At 41.6% G+C, this 24,577-nt stretch overlaps 1 protein-coding gene across 2 annotated transcripts in view; it reads right to left on the bottom strand.

The window, feature by feature from the left end:
• Positions 1-13,975: 13,975 nt before the first annotated feature.
• LOC112242889 (NGFI-A-binding protein 1) overlaps positions 13,976-24,577 on the bottom strand; it is a 37,198-nt gene continuing 26,596 nt past the window's right edge. For both annotated transcript variants that reach the window (XM_024410743.2, XM_024410738.2), the window contains 3 exons: positions 22,904-23,105; positions 15,669-15,833; positions 13,976-15,515 (listed from right to left, as the gene is read on the bottom strand). In XM_024410743.2, the coding sequence (XP_024266511.1) occupies positions 15,445-15,515; positions 15,669-15,833; positions 22,904-23,105 (438 nt within the window). In that variant the 3' untranslated portion in view covers positions 13,976-15,444. The remainder of the gene's footprint in view (positions 15,516-15,668; positions 15,834-22,903; positions 23,106-24,577) is intronic.

Raw genomic sequence — 24,577 nt, 5'->3', positions numbered from 1 at the left:
ATAGTAAAGAGGGTATTCTCTATAGCAATGAGGGTATTCTATATAGCAATGAGGGTATTCTCTATAGTAAAGAGGGTATTCTCTATAGCAATGAGGGTATTCTATATAGCAATGAGGGTATTCTCTAAAGTAATGAGGGTATTCTCTATAGTAATGAGGGTATTCTCTATAGTAATGAGGGTATTCTTCTGCTCTATACATATGGCAGCTTTCTTATTAAAGTGGAATAACATAGCCAAGTGGGAATACGTTAGTTATTTCAGTGCAACCAATTTCCGCAAATGTTTTGCTATTTTTGGCAATGTTTTTCTGTAAGCAGTTCAGAGAAGTGTTCATCATTATAATATTCTAACAGGGAAAAAAAGTGACAAGCCCTTCAGAGGGCAACATGCATTTCTGGTCCACAAGTCTATACTGCCATCTGGGGGTTCATTCCATACAGCAAATTATAAATTTGAAATGTTTTTGTCAGCTTTGTCATTCCATTGTAATGATGCTGAACCTCTCTGCGGTGACCCATGAACATCTACAAGCAATGTACACAAGAGAGTTTGAAAACACATGTCAGTTTTAGGACAAGGGCATTCATCTTCCAGTATCAAATGTATTGAATACATCTAGCATAATTATCTCTTATCTGAATTACAAACCCATTACTTTAACCTTTCCTATTATTAATTTACTGTAACAGCAAATTACAGAAACAATATTGAAAAAAATATATATCCTGACACTACAAAACAAAGCAATAGAAAATATGTATACCATTTTCAATAATGATCTCAATCATTTGTACGTTTCAGGATGACATCACACAATCTGACACTCTATGACAGAAGAAAGAACATTGTTTTCTGGGATTTTATCAAATTGGTTGTCAATAGTAACTATTGTGAACAACACCATAACACTGGAGCTCAGACTCGTTCTGAGACAATAACATTTAGGGAGCATTTTGAGGGAAGACAAAACTTTGTAAGTGTAATGAGTGTAAGGACAGCAGTCTTTCCATTAGAAGGCCCTTACATCAAGTACAAACATTGCTTTGTGAAACTAGAAGCTCTGACACTTGATGAAATCCTCTCTATTGAGTTGAAATGCATTCATATCAATGTCAACAACTATCGTGAAACTTACGTTTACTCTAGAGTACAAAGTAATCTGAAACGCATCCAAAACAATAGGATTATGGGAGTAAATGCTAAACTTTTGTCTACTTTAATACACATAAGTGAATTTGTCCCAATACTTTTGGTCCCCTAAAACGGTGGGACTATGTACAAAAAGAGCTGTGAATTCTAAACAGTTCAGCCGATATGGATGAACAAACCTGACAAATTAAAGCTGACAGTCTGCACTTCAAACCCAAAGTTCTTGAGTACAGAGCCATAAGAACAAGAAATGTGTCACTGTCCCAACATGTTTGGAGCTCACTGTACATGCCTAAATAGTATCATTGAGGATGTGTGACTTATAAAATATGGTTTCATTTCATTTGCTCTGCTAAACCTACCCTTTGGAATGCCTTCAAAAGCAACGGTAAATATGTTCAGTTATTAAGAGATATCTCAAAAATCATTTTCACCACAGCACATTGGTAGTAATCAGTGGCAAATATCAAAGCTAAGCAGGGCTGGGCTTCATTAAAACCCTGGATGGGAGACCAAATGGATAGCCATAGATAGATCCACACTCCAGATAGTAGATATGACATTGAGGATCTGACATTGTTTCAAAGGCACAAATTCAACATATTTTGTACAAGGTTTGTCTATGTGGAAATGTGGTTACTGTGACGACGTAATTATACCCTCAAAACAACATGTGACCTTTTTTTAAATCCAATACATTTTCCATGTAGATTCCAAGTCACAATACACTGACACATTTTGTTGAAACAACATTGATTCAACCAATTTGTGCCCTATAGCCGTGTTCCAGACTGACTACATTGCAGACTTCTGCCTGCATATTTGAAAGATTACAAGTTGTGGCAGGTTTTAATGAGCAATCCTCAACTGCACAGCTCAGGTTTATCTGTAGCAGATTATAAAAAAAGAGCTGCAGAAGAAAAGAGGGCAGGATAACATACTACAGATGATAACATATCACCAAGGATTACATAGTACCAAGGATAACATACTACAAATGATAACATACTACAAATGATAACATTTCACCAAGGATAACATACTACAAATGATACCATATCACCAAGGATAACATACTACACATGATAACATATCACCAAGGATAACATACTACAAATGATACCATATCACCAAGGATAACATACTACAAAGGATAACATATCACCAAGGATAACATACTACAAATGATAACATATTACCAAGGATAACATAGTACCAAGGATAACATATCACCAAGGATAACATAGTACCAAGGATAACATATCACCAAGGATAACATAGTACCAAGGATAACATATCACCAAGGATAACATATCCCCAAGGATAACATACTACCAAGGGTAACATATCATCAAGGATAACATATCATCCACATTTACTGGTAGGTCAGTTTCACTCTATTAAATGAGCATGATGATGTGGCCGCTTTTTACATTCCTGCTAGGCTCCACAGTGTTGTCCCACCTACACGTCTTTAATGCACGCCATGGTGGCTTGCACGCATGTGTTTTTTATTTTACCTTTATTTTACTAGGCAAGTCAGTTAAGAACAAATTCTTATTTTCAATGACAGCCTAGGAACAGTGGGTTAACTGCCTGTTCAGGGGCAGAACAACAGATTTTGTACCTTGTCAGCTCGGGGATTTGAACTTGCAACCTTTTGATTACTAATCCAATGCTCTAACCACTAGGGCTGTGGGTTGCAGTAGGCATAAGGGCCTATTCTATTATCAGTCCAAGCATATGTGAAGTACAGGGAGACAGGGAGTGCGTCCGAGATGAATTTCAGAGAATGTCTTGAAATGATGTACATGTGACATGTCAATGGACCAGTGGAGAGTCAGATTTGCAAAATGGAGGGCAAGGTTGAGCTTTGTACACGTCTCTATGTGTGGAGTAAAAGTGGTCTAGAGTTTTATTTCCTTTGGTTTTGCATATGTTACATGCTGGTAGAAATGAGGTAAAATGGATGTAAGTTTTCCTGCATTAAAGTCCCCGGCCACTAGGAGTGCTGTCTCAGGATGAGCATTTTCTTGTATGCTTATGGCCTTATACAGCTAGTTGAGTGCAGACTTAGTGCCAGCATTGGTTTGTGGTAGACAGTCATGAAGAGGACAGGACAGAGCCTATTTCCCCTCAGCAGACTGAAAAGATTTGGCATGGGTCCTCAGATCCTTAATTTTTTTTTTATACAGCTGCACCATAGAGAGCATGTTATTGTCTCTGGTTGCATCACCGCCTGGTATGGCAACTGCTCAGCCTCTGACCGCAACGCGCTACAGAGGGTAGTGCGTACAGCCCAGTACATCATTGGGGCCAAGCTTCCTGCCCTCCAGGACATCTATACCAGGCGGTGTCAGAGGAATTCCCTAAAAATTGCCAAAGACTCTAGCCACCCTAGTCATAGATTGTTCTCTCTGCTACCACACAGCAAGCGGTACCTGAGCACCAAGTCTAGGTCCAAGAGGCTTCTGAACAGCTTCTACCCCCAAGCCATAAGACTCCTGAACAGTTAATCAAATGGCTACCCAGAATATTTGCTTTGTTTCCCCAAAAACATTTTTTACACTGCTGCTACTCTCTGTTTATTATCTATGCATTAGTCACTTTATGTACATATTATCTCAATTACCTCTGTATATAGCCTTGGTACTGTTATTTTATTGTTGCTCTTTAATTTCTTTGGATTTTTAAACTTTTTGTTGTTGTTGTTTATTTAGTAAATACTTTCTTAATAATAATTTTTCTTAAAACTGCATTGTTGGTTAAAGGCTTGTAAGTAAGCATTTCACTGTAAGGTCTACTACACCTGTTGTATTCGGCACATGTGACAAATGTAATTTTATTTGAATGAATAGACAGCTACAAAACATATACAGTGCCTTGCGAAAGTATTTGGCCCCCTTGAACTTTGCGACCTTTTGCCACATTTCAGGCTTCAAACATAAAGATATAAAACTGTATTTTTTGTGAAGAATCAACAACAAGTGGGACACAATCATGAAGTGGAACGACATTTATTGGATATTTCAAACTTTTTAACAAATCAAAAACTGAAAAATTGGGCGTGCAAAATTATTCATCCCCCTTAAGTTAATACTTTGTAGCGCCACCTTTTGCTGCGATTACAGCTGTAAGTCGCTTGGGGTATGTCTCTATCAGTTTTGCACATCGAGAGACTGACATTTTTTCCCATTCCTCCTTGCAAAACAGCTCGAGCTCAGTGAGGTTGGATGGAGAGCATTTGTGAACAGCAGTTTTCAGTTCTTTCCACAGATTCTCGATTGGATTCAGGTCTGGACTTTGACTTGGCCATTCTAACACCTGGATATGTTTATTTTTGAACCATTCCATTGTAGATTTTGCTTTATGTTTTGGATCATTGTCTTGTTGGAAGACAAATCTCCGTCCCAGTCTCAGGTCTTTTGCAGACTCCATCAGGTTTTCTTCCAGAATGGTCCTGTATTTGGCTCCATCCATCTTCCCATCAATTTTAACCATCTTCCCTGTCCCTGCTGAAGAAAGGCAGGCCCAAACCATGATGCTGCCACCACCATGTTTGACAGTGGGGATGGTGTGTTCAGGGTGATGGGCTGTGTTGCTTTACGCCAAACATAACGTTTTGCATTGTTGCCAAAATGTTCAATTTTGGTTTCATCTGACCAGAGCACCTTCTTCCACATGTTTGGTGTGTCTCCCAGGTGGCTTGTGGTAAACTTTAAACAACACTTTTTATGGATATCTTTAAGAAATGGCTTTCTTCTTGCCACTCTTCCATAAAGGCCAGATTTGTGCAATATACGACTGATTGTTGTCCTATGGACAGAGTCTCCCACCTCAGCTGTAGATCTCTGCAGTTCATCCAGAGTGATCATGGGCCTCTTGGCTGCATCTCTGATCAGTCTTCTCCTTGTATGAGCTGAAAGTTTAGAGGGACGGCCAGGTCTTGGTAGATTTGCAGTGGTCTGATACTCCTTCCATTTCAATATTATCGCTTGCACAGTGCTCCTTGGGATGTTTAAAGCTTGGGAAATCTTTTTGTATCCAAATCCGGCTTTAAACTTCTTCACAACAGTATCTCGGACCTGCCTGGTGTGTTCCTTGTTCTTCATGATGCTATTTGCGCTTTTAACGGACCTCTGAGACTATCACAGTGCAGGTGCATTTATACGGAGACTTGATTACACACAGGTGGATTGTATTTATCATCATTAGTCATTTAGGTCAACATTGGATCATTCAGAGATCCTCACTGAACTTCTGGAGAGAGTTTGCTGCACTGAAAGTAAAGGGGCTGAATAATTCTGCACAGCCAATTTTTCAGTTTTTGATTTGTTAAAAAAGTTTGAAATATCTAATAAATGTCGTTCCACTTCATGATTGTGTCCCACTTGTTGTTGATTCTTCACAAAAAAATACAGTTTTATATCTTTATGTTTGAAGCCTGAAATGTGGCAAAAGGTCGCAAAGTTCAAGGGGGCCGAATACTTTCGCAAGGCACTGTAGATGAAAACTCTCTTGGTAAATAGTGTGGTCTACAGCTTATCCTTTTTAAATTTGTCATTTAACCCTTATTTAACTAGGCAAGTCAGTTAATAAGAACAAATTCTTATTTACAATGACGGCCTACCCCAGCCAAACCCAGACGACGTTGGGCCAATTGTGTGCTGCCCTATGGTACTCCCAAACACGGCCGGATGTGATACAACTTGGATTCAAACCAGGGACTGTAGTGATACCTCTTGCAGTAGAGATGCAATGTGTCACTCGGGATCCCTTCATGAGACTTGATGAGGTACTCTACCTCAGGCGAGCATAACCTTGAGACTTCTTTAATATTAGATTTTGTGCACCAGCTTTTAATTTGTATTTTTTTTTTCACCTTCATTTAACCAGGTAGGCAAGTTGAGAACAAGTTCTCATATACAATTGCGACCTGGTGAAGATAAAGCAAAGCAGTTAGACGGTACAACAACACAGAGTTACACATGGAGTAAAACAAACATACAGTAGAAAAATAAGTCTATATACAATGTGAGCAAATGAGGTGGGATAAGGGAGGTAAAGGCAAAAAAGGCCATGGTGGCAAAGTAAATACAATATAGCAAGTAAAACACTGGAATGGTAGATTTGCCGTGGAAGAATATGCAAAGTAGAGATAGAAATAATGGGGGGTGCAAAGCAGCAAAATAAATAAATACAGTAGGGGGAGAGGTAGTTGTTTGGGCTAAATTATAGATGGGCTATGTACAGGTGCAGTAATCTGTGAGCTGCTCTGACAGCTGGTGCTTAAAGCTAGTGAGCGGGATAAGTGTTTCCAGTTTCAGAGATTTTTGCAGTTCGTTCCAGTCATTGGCAGCAGAGAACTGGAAGGAGAGATGGCCAAAGTAAGAATTGGTTTTGGGGGTGACCAGGGAGATATACCTGCTGGAGCGCGTGCTACAGGTGGGTGCTGCTATGGTGACCAGTGAGCTGAGATAAGAGGGGACTTTACCTAGCAGGGTCTTGTAGATGACCTGGAGCCAGTGGGTTTGGCGACGAGTATGAAGCGAGGGCCAGCCAACAAGAGCGTACAGGTCGCAGTGGTGGGTAGTATATGGGGTTTTGGTGACAAAACGGATGGCACTGTGATAGACTGCATCGAATTTATTGAGTAGGGTATTGGAGGCTATTTTGTAAATGATGTCGCCAAAGTCGAGGATTGGTAGGATGGTCAGTTCTACAAGGGTATGTTTGGCAGCATGAGTGAAGGAGACTTTGTTGCGAAATAGGAAGCCAATTCTAGATTTAACTTTGGATTGGAGATGTTTGATGTGAGTCTGGAAGGAGAGTTTACAGTCTAACCAGACACCTAGGTATTTGTAGTTGTCCACATATTCTAAGTCAGAACCGCCCAGAGTAGTGATGTTGGACGGGCGGGCAGGTGCAGGCAGCGATCGGTTGAAGAGCATGCATTTAGTTTTACTTGCATTTAAGCGCAATTGGAGGCCACGGAAGGAGAGTTGTATGTAATTGAAGCTCGTCTGGAGGGTTGTTAACACAGAGCCCAAAGAAGGGCCAGAAGTATACAGAATGGTGTCATCTGCGTAGAGGTGGATCAGAGACTCACCAGTAGCAAGAGCGACATCATTAATGTATACAGAGAAGAGAGTCGGCCCGAGAATTGAACTCTGTGGCACCCCCATAGAAACTGCCAGAGGCCCGGACAACAGGCCCTCCGATTTGACACACTGAACTCTATCAGAGAATTAGTTGGTGAACCAGGCGAGGCCATAATTTGAGAAACCAAGGCTATCGAGTCCGCCGATGAGGATGTGGTGATTGACAGAGTCGAAAGAGTTGGCCAGGTCAATGAATACGGCTGCACAGTAATGTTTCTTATCGATGGCGGTTAAGATATCGTTTAGGACCTTGAGCGTGGCTGAGGTGCACCCATGACCAGCTCTGAAACCAGATTGCATAGCGGAGAAGGTATGGTGGGATTCAAAATGGTCGGTAATCTGTAAGTTGACTTGGCTTTCGAAGACCTTAGAAAGGCAGGGTAGGATAGATATTAGTCTGTAGCAGTTTGGGTCAAGAGCAGTTTGGGTCCCCCTTTGAAGAGGGGGATGACCGCAGCTGCTTTCCAATCTTTGGGAATCTCAGACGACACGAAAGAGAGGTTGAACAGGCTAGTAATAGGGGTTGCAACAATTTCGGCAGATAATTTTAGAAAGAAAGGGTCCAGATTGTCTAGCCCGGCTGATTTGTAGGGTTCCAGATTTTGCAGCTCTTTCAGAACATCAGCTGACTGGATTTGGGAGAAGGAGAAATGGAGAAGGCTTGGGCAAGTTGCTGTGGGGGTGTAGTGCTGTTGACCGGGGTAGGGGTAGCCAGGTGGAACGCATGGCCAGCTGTAGAAAAATGCTTATTGAAATTCTCAATTATAGTGGATTTATTGGTGGTGACAGTGTTTCCTATCCTCAGTGCAGTGGGCAGCTGGGAGGAGGTGTTCTTCTTCGATTAGAAAGTTCTGCTTGCTGAAGTGTTTCAAGGAGCGTTTGACAGTGATGAGTGGAGGTCGTTTGACCGCTGACCCATTACGGATGCAGGCAATGAGGCAGTGATCGCTGAGATCTTGGTTGAATGACAAATAGACACAGACCTCCACCCCTTGTCTTACTGGAGGCAGCTTTTCTGTCTTGCCGATGCTCGGAAAACCCTGCCAACTGTATAGTATTCATGTCATCATTCAGTCACGACTTAGTGAAACATAAGATATTACAGTTTTTAAATGTCCTGTTGGTAGGATAGTCTCGAACGGAGCTCATGCAGTTTATTCTCCGATGATTGCACGTTGGCCAATAGGATGGATAGTAGAGGCGGGTTACCCACTCACTCACCGAGGAATTCTCACAAGGCACCCGGATCAGCTTTCCCTGTATCGGCGGCGTCTCTTCATGCGAATGACAGGGATTTGGGCCTGGTCCTGTAGCAGCAGTAAATCCTTTGCGTCATTAAAGAAAACATCTTTGTCCAGTTCGAGGTGAGTAATCTCTGTTCTGATATCCAGAAGTTCTTTTAGGTCATAAGAGACGGAGGCAGAAACATTATGTACAAAATAAGTTAGAAACAACACGAAAAAAAACCCACGAAATAGCACAATTGGTTAGGAGCCCATAAAACGGCAGCCATCTCCTCCGGCACCTTTGCATTGATAGTGTGATTTGGATTATTGTCTTGCTGCATGACGCAGCTGCGCTTCAGGCTCAGCTCACAGACGGATGGCCTGACATTCTCCTGTAGAATTCTGATACCGAGCAGAATTCATGGTTCCTTCTACCTGGAAGATCTTCAAGACTCTTGGAAGAATGTTCTATGGACAGATGAATCAAAAGTATAACTTCATGGATGACATGGGTCCCATTATGCCAGGCAAAAACCCAACACTGCATTCTGATAACATTCAGTATCAGAAATATGCAAAAATAGAGAAAATCAGAAAGGGGGCTGAGACATTTTCACAGCACTGTATGTGTTGTACAATACCTTTTGTTTCCCAGAATATAGGAGTGTCGTGAAACTTTCCTTTCCTCTCAAGTTTTTCAAAAAGTTCAAAGGGTAACTGAGTTGAGATGGATACACATGAATAAGGACACTGAGATGGTTTTGAGAGTCGAAGGTTTGAGGAGTATGAACTGGAATATGCTGTCTGAATAACACGGTTCAGAAGCACTACATGTGCAGAATGTCATTTTTAGGTAGTTCTTTTTTTTGCAAGGAGATGAAAAATAACTGTGTAGAGGCTGAATTGTCTTTTCACTACTACATTTTTACTATTGTGTTGGAAGTGTTGGAAGAACAAGACTTTGTTCTGTATCAACGACACAAGTTTATCCGCTATCACTCGAACATGCCCATTTTCCTGAGCTCGCATAACAATGTTTTGTCAAGGTACGGTGACCCTTCAGGATCACAATACGGTGAGTCATAAGACATAACTCTTTGGAGTTTTCTGAAAGCGAAACTAGAACAGTATTTCTGATGAACACAAAATGTTCACTAGAACTTATCTAGTCAGGTTGTTATCTTGATTCCGAGAGAGCATCTGCAGCCCTATCACAGAGGACATTTACCTTTACCTAAACATAAAATTCTCAGAAGTTGTTTTGGCTTGTCTAGCTAAAATTCTTAGAAACTATGTGCTATCCACCATTTTTTATATTTTTTATTTGAGTTAAACTAAAAAAAATATATAAATAAAAAAGCACAAATTATTTTTGGGGAAACAGAACAGCCCCATGAAAGATAATCCACCATCAGATAAAACTAAAAAAAGAGTTTATTGTTCATGTGCTGTATAACACATTAACTGTAAGTGTTAACAAAACAATAGGGTGCATGACATCATCTAATGATGTTTTTACCAACAACAACTCTGACAAACAAAAACAGGTTCATCCCAAAGTTAGTAATGTATCATTCTACTGTATAGTATACAAAGCTGTTACGAGTCACAACACAGGGTCAGGTCAAAGGTCGCTGCTGCAGAGGAAACTTACAAGGAACTAAGGTAGTTCAGGCATCATCCTTCTTGTGAAGCTGGTTGTTGGTAGCCTGGGAACCAGTCTGTTTCTTACTGTATTTGGAGGTAGCTTTTTTAAATACTGAAACAGTCAGGTAGTCAAGCTACATTTTGCTTTCATGTATAGGTAGAATTCAGGTTAAGATTACTGAATCAATCATCCTGCCAACATTTTTTCATGACTTAAGGGGAAAGAATTTAGACGTTCTAATAATTTCACAATACAGTTTTCATGATGAGGGTGGATGTAGATGCTCATTAGGCCATTACTTAATGAATCTGACTTATGAAAATGGTCAAAGATTTGCATGCAATAAATGTGTTCTGAACAAAAATACCTCCAATAAATTATACAAATGTATATTTTACACTCACATTTTGGTTAGTTCACTAAATATACAAATGCACACTATTTTCTCCTACTAGGGTAAGTCAACACACAATACTACAATTGTTAAGTGCTTATCCTGGCTACTGTGTATGTGTCAATATCCTCTGGCTAGCTTCTCCTGACTAAATCATCATTGAATACTGTGCTTTAACCCTTTACACTTGTGGGTGTTGGGCTAAATTGAAATGTTTCTTAATGAAGAAATATGAAATACATATGCATAAGCATGGTACAGTACAATTGTAAGGGAACAGTTGGGAGGTTATGGGGAAATTATCTGAAGGTAAGGACACAACAGTTCACCGGACGCAATACTGAATGCAAACATCACACTGTTGATATTATGTGCATTTTACATTTACTGTACTTTTCACAGCAATCTGAAAATATTCTGGATACATTCAGCAATATTATAAGAATATTTGTGGAAAATGTGGGGTAGGTGCAACACAAGACAAACAATGACAGGGGTTTGAGTGACAGAACTAACTCCAAAGTGTGCCCAGTTCCGAAGTAATTTCAATGCACTTTAAAAGAAGAGTCTTTAACTATAAGGTGCTTTTTTGAGCGCTCCTAATGTAGCTGTGCTGGTGAGGAACTTGTCGTTGTTTTGTTTGCCATCACACAATTACCGTTGTTCTTTATGCAATCCAGAAACGGTCCATTATAAATCACAATCTGTGTCAGCTTTTTATATTGCCAAGATGACTAACTTATACAATAATGACTGTACATCAGAACAACCCAGGGTATGACGGCCATGTCGCCTTGTATCTGTACATCAAACATAGACTCATTCTGTTCAGAACAACCCAGGGTATGACGGCCATGTCGCCTTGTAGCTGAACATCAAACATAGACTCATTCTGTTCAGAACATCGCAGGGTATGACGGCCATGTCACCTTGCAGCTGTACATCAAACATAGAGATCATAAACATTGACACTGTTTAGTTGTGAAATGGAAATGTGAAGTGCACATTTGGACTCAAAGGTGTTTGACTTGCTTTTCTGACATCAAATAGATATTTATTAGAATCCTCGAAGTCTCATCTTTCATAGTACATCCAGTCATCTTAATTTACAGCAGTTCCCTTAGACAACATAACATTTGCAAAAGTTTCCCACTGGTGGGAGGGATGGGGGCAACTTCTTGTTGCATGTGGTGCTCAAGTTCAGATCAGCTGAACCCATACAGAGCTGTGAAGCACAGAGCCTGAGCTCTGATGTAATTTATAGCATGTTACCATACAGGCACTGAGCTCTGATGTCATTTATAGCATGTTACTGTACAGGCACTGAGCTCTGATGTCATTTATAGCATGTTACTGTACAGGCACTGAGCTCTGATGTAATTCATAGCATGTTACTGTACAGGCACTGAGCTCTGATGTAATTCATAGCATGTTACTGTACAGGCACTGAGCTCTGATGTCATTTATAGCATGTTACTGTACAGGCACTGTATTCCAATTTAGGTGAAGTGGAAAATAATTTAAATGTATATTTTTTTGTGCACTGTCACTAACTATTGCATGAAAATGGATAACAGAATGTATGAATGTAACTGAAAGAAGAGGTAATCATTTTAAACACCAATACAGTTAGTGAGATAACTTAACTAGGTACAATACTGAAAGATGAATTTGAGACGGAAACTTTTTTTGTTAAACTGCTTGATCTAAAGTGACATTAAGATAGTATCCCAGGGACTCATGTAATTGAATACATTACTGAAGTGTTTTATAAAGTAACATGTACATCACATCATAGTCATTCATGGGAGAATGATAAATGTAAAAAAATATATATATAAAATAAATACGTATGTAAACTTCCCACTTCAACTGTATGTAGTACTGCTTGATTCAAAAATGCATTCTCATGTTTTTAGATTCTCCATCCTTAGCCAATTACATTTCAACTCAGCTTTTCACAATTCCTGACATTTAATCAGAGTAAAAATTCCCTGTTTTAGGTCAGTTAGGATCACCACTTTCTTTTAAGAATGTGAAATGTCAGAATAATAGTAGAGAGAATGATTTATTTCAGCTTTTATTTCTTTCATCACAGAAGTTTACATACACTGAATTAAGATTTGGTAGCATTGCCTTTAAAATTGTTTAACTTTGGTCAAACATTTCGGTTAGCCTTCCCCAAACTTCCCACAATAATTTGGGTGAATTTTGGCCCATTCTTCCTGACAGAGCTGGTGTAACTGAGTCAGGTTTGTAGGCCTCCTTGCTCTCACGTGCCACTCCAAGACCTTGACTTTGTTGTCCTTAAGCAATTTTGCCACAACTGTGGAAGTATGTTTGGGGTCAACGTCCATTTGGAAGACCCATTTGCGACCAAGCTTTAACTTCCTGACTGATGTCTTGAGATGTTGCTTCAATATATCTACATCCCTTACTCATAATGCCATCTATTGTGTGAAGTGCACCAGTCCCTCCTGCAGAAAAGCACCCCCACAACATGATGCTGCCACCTCCACAACATGATGCTGCCACCCCCACAACAATGATTCTGCCACCCATGTGCTTCATGGTTGGAATGGTGTTCCTCAGCTTGCAAGCCTCCCCTTTTTCCTCCAAACATAACAATGGTCATTATGGCCAAACAGTTATATTTTTGTTTCATCAGACCGACCAGGGGACATTTCTCCAAAAAGTACGATCTTTGTCCCCATGTGCAGTTGCATCGTAGTCTGGCTTTTTTTATGGTGGTTTTGGAGCAGTGGCTTCTTCCTTGCTGAGCTGCCTTTCAGGTTATGCCAATATAGAACTCGTTTTACTGTGGATATAGATACTTTTGTACCGGTTTCCTCCAGCATCGTCACAAGGTCCTTTGCTGTTGTTCTGGGATTGATTTGCACTTTTCGCACCAAAGAACGTTCATCTCTAGGAGACAGAACGCGTCTCCTTCCTGGTTGGTATGACGGCTGCGTGGTTCCATGGTGTTTATACTTGTATACTGTTGTTTGTACAGATGAACGTGGTACCTTCAGGCATTTGGAAATTGCTCCCAAGGATGAACCTGATGAGTGGAGGTCAACTATTTTTGGTTGATTTGGCTGATTTCTTTTGATTTTCCCATGATGTCAAGCAAAGAGGCACTGAGTTTGAAGGTAGGCACTGAAATACATCCACAGGTACACCTCCAATTGACTAAAATGATGTCAATTAGCCTATCAGAAGCTTCTAAAGCCATGACATCATTTTCTGAAATTTTCCAAGCTGTTTAAAACAGTCAACTTAGTGCATGTAAACTTCTGACCCACTGGAATTGTGATACAGTGAATTATAAGTGAAATAATCTGTCTGTAAACAATTGTTGGAAAAATTACTTGTGTCATGCACAAAGTAGATGTCCTAACCGACTTGCCAAAACTATAGTTTGTTAACAAGAAATTTGTGGAGTGGTTGATAAACAAGTTTTAATGACTCCAACCTAAGTGTATGTAAACTTCTGACTTCAACTGTATCTGTTCGAGGTCATCTTGAGGGGAACTAAGACTATGGCTAACGCTAGTCAACAGGAAATAGAACTACTGCACAGTGACCACGATACCCACAACTGGGAAAACTAGACATTGACACTGGGTTTCTCAACAACACATTGTCGGTGTTGCTCTACTTATACACACTTGGTTTTGTACTAGTTAAAGTGAGAAGGTGGGATGTAAACCCTGTTATTACTGTTTTGTAGTTCAGACTCTACTACTTCTAGGATTTCCCTTCCGTTTAGTAAGACAGAGTACGTCAACGTCTCCATTTATATGGCCTCTGAGGCCCTTGTCATGAAAATCCCTACTTGTGCTTATTCTTGATGGCTATCATACACACCCAATGTTATCACAGAAAACTGTCTTGCAATAATATACAAATATGGTACTTTGTTGTCCCATAGGTTGTCATCCCATATGTTGTCGTCCAAATATTTTGCCATATGTTGGGGCGGCAGGTATCCTAGTGGTTAGAGCGTTGGACTAGTAACCGAAAGGTTGCAAGATCAAATCCCCGAGCTGACAAGGTAAAAATCTGTCGTTCTGCCCCTGAACAAGGCAGTTAACACACTGTTCCTAGGCCGTCATTGAACATAAGAATTTGTTCTTAACTGACTTGCCTAGTTAAATAAAGGTAAAAATGTAAATGTTGTTGTCGTCCCATATGTAAATTTCAAATGAAGGCTCTCACTGAATTGTAATAAATATTTAAGTTGGTGTCATAAATGAAAGCCTCTAAAGGTTTTCTTTATCACCATTAGAACCTTGGATGAGTCAACCCATGGCAACACCATGGCAATACCATGGCAACACCATGGCAACACCATGGCAACACCATGGTAACCCGGCACTTTGTCAACATAAATAAGACTTTTCTGAGCCAAATCCTGGTTGACTCAAAGTCGGTGGAACTTCTAGTGTTGTCCTGGTAACTGACGTCCTAATTTTACACGGCACATATTTAAATGACATCAATGACAAATAAACACTTTTCAGTGTCAGAATTCTGTATGTACAAATACATCTACAGACCCCTCGCCATCAGTCTTGAAAGTAAGAAAGGAGAACGGTAGAGTAGGGAAGGGAGGGGGAATCAACATAGTCAGTGAAAATACAAAAAATGGGCTTCTACGAGCAGAGAATTAAAGGCTCTCTAGGTGCTTTGGCAAAAAAGAAACTACATGTAAAATCCCTTATCTTGAGGCAACATTGGTTGTTAAGGCTCTAATGCAGCTGTGCTTGTTTAGTATTGCCCAACGACGACTGTGTTGTGAAAGAGGGATGCGCAAGGAGGAAGAGGAGGAGGAGAAGAGGTGCTATCTGGAATCCTCTGGCTATGATTTGACGGTCTTCTTGTCAGAAAGGCTGAGAGCCCCTTGAGAGAAGTCAGCCCCGTTCCCATTTTCTGGAATGAGAGAGAAAATAAATAAATAGGAGTTGGATATCTCATGATTCAGCATGAGAGATCTATGACAAAGAATCAACAAACTAATTCAGTATCTCAGTATCAAATGATGAATTGTGAATGAACAATAAGAGAGCATCTCTAGGGGCAGACCTATGGTCAGAGTTTTGCACTTGACATTGCTATGGTGACTCGTGGGCGGGGTCTTTCCCTCCCTGTTGCCGTGATGCCTCTTCAGCTCATTGGCTAGTTGTTTCCCCAGGGGTGTGTCTCCATTCGACTTTTGACCCTCCACCTGCAGGTTCAGTGGCCTCTCCCCTGCAGGAACACACAGCTAGGTAAGGATGAAGTTAGGATACAGACAGCTAGGTCAAATCAAATTTTATTTGTCACAAGCGCCGAATACAACAAGTGTAGCCCTTACAGTAAAATGTTTACTTACAAGCATTTAACCAACAATGCAGTTTAAAAAAATACCTAAAAAAATAAGAAATAAACTAACAAATAATTAAAGAGCAGCAGTAAAATAACAATAGTGAGGCTATATGGTGTGGGGGGGGGCAAAGCAAGTAGTCTGGGTTGCCATTTGATTAGCTGTTCAGGAATCTTATGGCTTGGGGGTAGAAGCTGTTTAGAAGTCTCTTGGACCAAGACTTGGCGCTTCGGTACCCCTTGCCTTGTGGTAGCAGAAAGAACAGTCTACGACTGGGTTGGCTGGAGTCTTTGACATTTTTTTTTGTCTTTCTCTAACACCGCCTGGTATAGAGGTCCTGGATGGCAGGAAGCTTGGGCCCAGTGATGTACTGGGACGTACGCACTACCCTCTGTAGTGCCTTACAGTCGGAGGCCGAGCAGTTGCCATATACCAGGCACTGATGCAAGCAGTCAGGATACTCTTGATGGTACAGCTGTAGAACCTTTTGAGGATCTGAGGACCCATGCCAAATCTTTTCAGTCTCCGGAGGGGGAATAGGTTTTGTCGTGCCCTTTTCACGACTGTCTTGGTGTGCATGGACCATGTTCGTTTGTTTGTGATTTGGACACCAAGGAACTTGAAGCTCTCAACCTGCACCTCCACTAAAGCCCCATTGATGAGAATGGGGGCGTGCTCGGTCCTCCTTTTCCTGTAGTCCACAATCATCTCCTTAGTCTTGATCACGTTGAGGGAGAGGTTGTTGTCCTGGCACCACACAGCCAGGTCTCTGACCTCCTCCCTATATGCTGTCTCGTCGTTGTTGGTGATTAGGCCTACCACTGTTGTGTCATCGGCAAACTTAATGATGGCGTTGGGAGACGTGCTTGGTCTTGCAGTCATGAGTGAACATGGAGTACAGGAGGCGAATGAGTACATACCCTTGAGGGGCCCCCGTGTTAAGGATCAGTGTGGTGGATATGTTGTTCCCTACCCTTACCACCTGGGGGAGGCCCATCGGAAGTCCAGGATCCAGATGGAGGTATTTAGCTTAGTGATGAGCTTTGAGGGTACTATGGTGTTGAATGCTGAGCTGTAGTCGTAGTCAATGAATAGCATTCTTACATAGGTGTTCCTTTTGTACAGGTGTGAAAGGGCAGTGTGGAGTTCAAAAGAGAGCATAATTTGTGGATCTGTTGGGGCGGTATGCAAATTGGAGTGGGTCTAGGGTTTCTGGGATAATTTGTTGATGTGAGCCATGACCAGGCTTTCAAAGCACTTCATGGCTACAGACTTGAGTGCTATGAGTCGGTAGTCATTTAGTCAGGTTACCTTAGTTTTCTTGGCCACAGGGACTATGGTGCTCTGCTTGAAACATGTTTGTATTATAGACTCAGTCAGGGACATGTTGAAAATGTCAGTGAAGACACTTGCCAGTTGGTCAGCGCATGCTCGGAGTACACGTCCTGGTAATCTGTCTGGCCATGCGGCCTTGTGAATGTTGACATGTTTAAAAGGTCTTACTCACATCAGTTGCGGAGAGCGTGATCACACAGTCGTCCGGAACAGCTGGTGCTTTCATGCATGTTTCAGTGTTAGTTGCCTCGAAAAGAGCATAGAAGTAATTTAGCTCTTCTGGTAGGCTAGTGTCACTGGGCAGCTCTTGGCTGTGCTTCCCTTTGTAGTCTTTCATAGTCTGCAAGCCCTGCCACATCCGATGAGCGTCAGAGCCGGTGTAGTATGATTCGAACTTTGTCCTGTATTGATGCTTTGCCTGTTTGATGGTTCGTCAGAGGGCATTGTGGGATTTCTTATAAGCTTCTGGGTTAGTGTCCCGCTCCTTGAAAGAGACACCTCTACCCTTTAGCTCAGTGCAGATGTTGCCTGTAATCCATGGCTTCTGGTTGATTTATGTACGTACATTCACTGTGGAGACGACGTCACCGATGCACTTATTGATGAAGTCAGTGACTAATGTGGTGTACTCCTCAATGCCATCGTAAGAATCCCGGAACATACTGTATTTCAGTCTGTGCTAGAAAAACTGTCCTGTAGCTTAGCATCTGACCTCTTTTTTTATTGACCGAGTCACTGGTGCTTCCTGCTTTAATTTTATGCGTGTAAGCAGGAATCAGGAGGATAGAATTATGGTCAGATTTGCCAAATGGAGGGCGAGGGAAAGCTTTGTACACATCTCTGTGTGTGGAGTAAAGGTGGTCTAGAGTTGTTTTTTTCCCACTCTGGTTGCACATTTAACATGCTGATAGATATGAGGTAAAACAGATTTAAGTTTCCCTGCATTAAAGTCCCCGGCCACTTCTGGATGAGCATTTTCCTGTTTGCTTATGGCGATATACAGCTCATTGAGTGAGGTCTTAGTGCCAGCCTCGATCTGTGGTGGTATGTAGACAGCTACGAAAAATACAGATGAAAAATCTCTAGGTAGATAGTGTGGTCTACAGCTTATCATGAGATATTACAGTTTTTAACATCCCGTTGGTAGGATATACATGCATTTAGCTCTCTTAATTTATTTCTCCGCTGATTGTGCGTTGGCCAGTAGTACGGATGGCAAGGGCAGATTCGCCACTCATCAGCGGATCCTCACAAGGCACCTCGATCTCTTTCCGCTCTATCTTCACCGTCTCTTTCTACTGATGGGGATGGGGATGGGGGCTTGTTCGGGTGTCTGGAGTAAATCCCTTTCGTCCAACTCATTAAAGTTAAATTCTTTGTCCAATTCAAGGTGAATAATCGCTGTTCTGATTTCCAGAAGCTCTTATTCAATCATAAGAGCTGGTAGCAGAAACATTATGTATATTGGCTCGCATAACGACAAAGCTAGGATACAAACAAAATAGACCACCGCTGTTATTTAAAGGGATACTTTGTAATTTTGGCAATGAGGCTCTTTATCTACTTCCCCAGAGTCAGATGAAGTCGTGGATACCATTGTATGTCTCTGTGTCCAGTATGAAGGGAGTTAAGGGCACTTTCGCGAGCAAATGCTAACCAACATTAGCTCAATGACTGGAAGTCTATCGGTATCCGCTAGTTTATGAGTATTCGCCAGGCAGGAAAATTGTATCCACGAGATCATCTGACTCTAGGGATGTACTGTAGATAAAGGGCCTCATTGACAAATTCCTGAAGTGTCCCTTGAACCTGCAACTAGGCATGGAGCTGTTATTTAACCTGTAATTAGACAGGGAGCTGTTATTTAACCTGTATTTAGACAGGGAGCTGTTATTTAACCTGTAATTAGACAGGGAGCTGTTATTTAACCTGTATTTAGACAGGGAGCTGTTATTTAACCTGTAATTAGACAGGGAGCTGTTATTTAACCTGTATTTAGACAGAGAGCTGTTATTTAACCTGTAATTAGACAGAGAGCTGTTATTTAACCTGTAATTAGACAGAGAGCTGTTATTTTAAAAAAGGTTCTACAGCTGCAACATCGAGAGCATCCTGACCGGTTGCATCACTGCCTGGTACGGCAATTTCTCGGCCTCCGACCGCAAGGCACTTCAGAGGATAGTGCGTACGGCCCAGTACATCACTGGGGCTAAGTTGCCTGCCATCCAGGACCTCTATACCAGGCGGTGTCAGAGGAAGGCCCTAAAAATTGTCAAAGACCCCAGCCACCCCAGTCATAGACTGTTCTCTCTACTACTGCATGGCAAGCGGTACCGGAGTGCCAAGTCTAGGACAAAAAGGCTTCTCAACAGTTTTTACCCCAAAGCCATAAGACTCCTGAACAGGTAATCAAATGGTTACCCGGACTATTTGCATTGTGCAGAGAGCTGAGGCAGAGAGCTGTAATTGAACCTGTACTGAGGCAGAGAGCTGTAATTGAACCTGTACTGAGGCAGAGAGCTGTAATTGAACCTGTACTGAGGCAGAGAGCTGTAATTGAACCTGTACTGAGGCAGAGAGCTGTAATTGAACCTGTACTTAGGCAGAGAGCTGTAATTGAACCTGTACTTAGGCAGAGAGCTGTAATTGAACCTGTACTGAGGCAGAGAGCTGTAATTGAACCTGTACTTAGGCAGAGAGCTGTAATTGAACGTGTACTGAGGCAGAGAGCTGTAATTGAACCTGTACTGAGGCAGAGAGCTGTAATTGAACCTGTACTGAGGCAGAAAGCTGTAATTGAACTTGTACTGAGGCAGAGAGCTGTAATTGAACCTGTACTGAGGCAGAAAGCTGTAATTGAACCTGTACTGAGGCAGAGAGCTGTAATTGAACCTGTACTGAGGCAGAGAGCTGTAATTTAACCTGTACTGAGGCAGAGAGCTGTAATTGAACCTGTACTGAGGCAGAGAGCTGTAATTTAACCTGTACTGAGGCAGAGAGCAGAGAGCTGTAATTTAACCTGTAATGGACAGACTGCTCTTTAATTACTTCTTACTTTAATTTCCTATTCTTATTCATATTTTTTTAACTGCATAGTTGGTTAGGGGCTCGTAAGTAAGCATTTCACTGTAAGGTGAAATGTAAGGTCACTGTAAGGTGAATACACCTGTTGTATTCGGCGCATGTGACAAACACAATTTGATTTGATTACGCTACTGCTACTCTCTGTTTATCATATATGCATAGTCACTTTAACCATATCTACATGTACATACTACCTCAATCAGCCTGACTAACTGTCTGTATGTAGCCTCGCTACTGTATATAGCCTCGCTACTGTTATTTTTCACTGTTGTTTATTATTTCATTACTAATCTATTGTTCACCTAATACTTTTTAAGTTAAAAAAAAAGGTAAGTAAGCATTTCACTGTAAGGTCTACACCTGTTGTATTCAGCGTACATGACAAATAAACTTTGATTTAATTTAATTGTGCAGGGAGTCCCTCTTCTCAACAGAAGACACATTTCTGATATAACAGAATGATAATAAAAGTACTGTAGTATTGTGCTGTGTATGAAAAGTGTTAGTCACGCCACATTGCTGTCAATGCTGTTTATGAAGACCCAGAGGTAGAGCACAAAGGAAGAGAATTCAGTCTGTGTACATGTGAGTGTGTGTGTGTGTGTGTGTGTGTGTTTTATTGTGTTTAAGTGTGTGTGGTTACGCGCCGTGCATAAAAGGAAACAGAGGAAGAGAATTCAGTCTGTGTACATGTGAGTGTGTGTGTGTGTTTTATTGTGTTTAAGTGTGTGTGGTTACGCTGTGCATAAAAGGAAACAGAGGAAGATAATTCAGTCTGTGTACATGTGAGTGCATGTGTGTGTGTGTGTGTGTTTGTTTTATTGTGTTTAAGTGTGTGTGGTTACGCGCCGTGCATAAAAGGAAACAGAGGAAGAGAATTCAGTCTGTGTACATGTGTGTGTGTGTGTGTGTGTTTTATTGTGTTTAAGTGTGTGTGGTTACGTGCCGTGCATAAAAGGAAACAGAGGAAGAGAATTCAGTCTGTGTACATGTGTGTGTGTGTGTGTGTGTGTTTTATTGTGTTTAAGTGTGTGTGGTTACGCGCCGTGCATAAAAGGAAACAGAGGAAGAGAATTCAGTCTGTGTACATGTGTGTGTGTGTGTTTTATTGTGTTTAAGTGTGTGTGGTTACGCGCCGTGCGAGCATAAAAGGAAACAGAGGAAGCAGGTGCACATATTAACATTACGGTGTCATGCTGTTGACTGTGTGAGGTTGAGTTTTGTGAAAGTAGAGAGGTCGTGTCATCCTTCATCCTCAGTGCTCACCACACACTCTTCGTTGTCTCAAATGACGCACGTTTTCCGGTCGAAACCGTTTCCGAAGAGTTTGTGCATATATTATGATGATATTTTGTGGCGTTGTTTGTTTGTTTTGGACATCATTGAGGGTTTTTTCCGGCTGTTCGGGCGCACAAAATGTTTCCTGGATCCAAGCCGATGTTCAGAGCAGAAGTCTACTCCCCTTTGTGGGTGATCAACAGTAGGGATTATTCAATAAAGTCTTCGTTGTCTTTTCAATGAGAGACAATTTGTTTTCATGCACGTTTTAATTGACAAATACTGCACTAAACATCTCAGTTAGATGTAAAATTGTACGAATAAGATCTCCTTGGCAAAAATGGCAAAATTCATGACAGATTTCTTGAGATATCTTTGGACTATTTGGACAAACTCAAAATGGACAAACAGTACTATTGCCACTCTGTTTTTCAAGCGAAGGTCTTTTCAAGCAAAGGTATTTTAAGGGAGTATGCTTGTTTGTTTCGTACTAGCTGAGTTCGACTAGGCGCCAGCCAAACCGCAGCATTTTTATTGTCTCATGTGCGAAAAATGCTAATATCAGTCCCATGACTTGAATGGGATTTGTGCTACAAATGTTAAAACGTTTAGTATGTGGAAACTACACCAAAGCATGGATTGCTGTCATACCTTGTCCACAGACTGCTTACAGGGTCAAGAAATCAATGTTTAATTTTGTAATTTGGGTGAATTATCCATTTAAGAGTGCTTCAGGGTAAATCAATAGCTGCCTCAAAGCAAACTTTAAAAAACAACTCAGAGCATTTATAACCTTTATATATACACGTCTGCTTTCTGAGGACCTAGATAGTTGGTGTGTATATATTGATATGTAGGCTACATGTGCCATTTGTGTGGACCCCAGGAAGAGTAGCTGCTGCTTCACAACAGCTAGTGGGGATGTAATAAAATACCAAAAAATACACACACACACACACACACACACACCTGGACCCATCCTGAAAGTCCCCAAACCCCCCCCAAAAAACAAATGACTGAGAGAAATGAAAGTGTGACTAGGAAATGAAACAAAGGCAGTGTATATTTAACCAGTAGAAATAGAAGGGTGGCGAACAGTGGCACCACTGACCCAATGTTAACGTTTTATCCTCCTTACTCCAACCCCAAACTTAACCCTGGTTCCTAAACTTAACCTCAACACCTAATTCATTCAACTTTACGTTTTCCTTCTGCCGGTCCAATATACACTTCCTAACATGAATGTGGAATGACTGACCTGGTGGTAGACTGGTGCTATCAGTGGAGACTCCGTTGACATGGTGACGGTGTTCTGGGTTAGTGTTGTGATTCAACCTGAAGGCCCCCAGAGGGACCTTCCACTCCAGAGCCTGCAGTCTGTCCTGGGCCTGCAGTCTGTCCTGGGCTTGCGCTTCGTGATGGATCTCCATCTGTCTGGTCAGCAGACGCTCCAGCTGCAGCTAACACACCAGCATGAACAGACCACATAGACACACACACACGGACAGATGCAGACACACACACAGATGGACAGACGGAGACACACGGACAGACGGAGACACGGACAGACGGAGACACACGGACAGACACAGATGGACAGACGGAGACACACGGACAGACGGAGACACGGACAGACGGAGACACACGGACAGACACAGATGGACAGACGCGGACATACACACACAGATAGAGGCATGCAGAGTTAGGAGATAAACAAAAATAAACTAAATCTGTTTTCCTGTCTAGATACTGGTTGTTTATGCACGTATCTGTTCTCCTGTCTAGATACTGGTTGTTTATGCACGTATCTGTTCTCCTGTCTAGATACTGGTTGTTTATGCACCTATCTGTTCTCCTGTCTAGATACTGGTTGTTTATGCACCTATCTGTTCTCCTGTCTAGATACTGGTTGTTTATGCACGTATCTGTCAGCCATTTCCTGCCTCACCTGTCTCTCCGAAACGACAGAAAAGAAACCTGTAATTTCACGAGGGATTATTAGGAGTTGTTTTAAATGGATACTTTGGGACATTGGCAATGAGGCCCTTTGTCAAATAAAAATGTTATTAGGTACATGCGTTGAATAAAACAAGTGTAGACCTTACAGTGACATGCTGACCTACAAGCCCTTAACCAACAGTGTAGACCTTACAGTGACATGCTGACCTACAAGCCCTTAACCAACAGTGTAGACCTTACAGTGACATGCTGACCTACAAGCCCTTAACCAACAGTGTAGACCTTACAGTGAAATGCTGACCTACAAGCCCTTAACCAACAGTGTAGACCTTACAGTGACATGCTGACTTACAAGCCCTTAACCAACAGTGTAGACCTTACAGTGACATGTTGACTTACAAGCCCTTAACCAACAGTGTAGACCTTACAGTGACATGCTGACCTACAATCCCTTAACCAACAGGTGTAGGTAGACATTACAGTGACATGCTGACCTACAAGCCCTTAACCAACAGGTGTAGACCTTACAGTGACATGCTGACCTACAAGCCCTTAACCAACAGTGTAGACCTTACAGTGACATGCTGACCTACAAGCCCTTAACCAACAGTGTAGACCTTACAGTGACATGCTGACTTACAAGCCCTTAACCAACAGGTGTAGGTAGACCTTACAGTGACATGCTGACTTACAAGCCCTTAACCAACAGGTGTAGGTAGACATTACAGTGACATGCTGACCTACAAGCCCTTAACCAACAGTGTAGACCTTACAGTGACATGCTGACCTACAAGCCCTTAACCAACAGTGTAGACCTTACAGTGACATGCTGACCTACAAGCCCTTAACCAACAGGTGTAGGTAGACCTTACAGTGACATGCTGACTTACAAGCCCTTAACCAACAGTGTAAACCTTACAGTGACATGCTGACCTACAAGCCCTTAACTAACAGGTGTAGACCTTACAGTGAC

This window comes from Oncorhynchus tshawytscha, linkage group LG03, assembly GCF_018296145.1.
Source record: "Oncorhynchus tshawytscha isolate Ot180627B linkage group LG03, Otsh_v2.0, whole genome shotgun sequence".
Lineage (NCBI taxonomy): Eukaryota > Metazoa > Chordata > Actinopteri > Salmoniformes > Salmonidae > Oncorhynchus > Oncorhynchus tshawytscha.
Note: the sequence above shows the minus strand (reverse complement) of the source record. Positions and strands in the feature narration are given on the sequence as shown.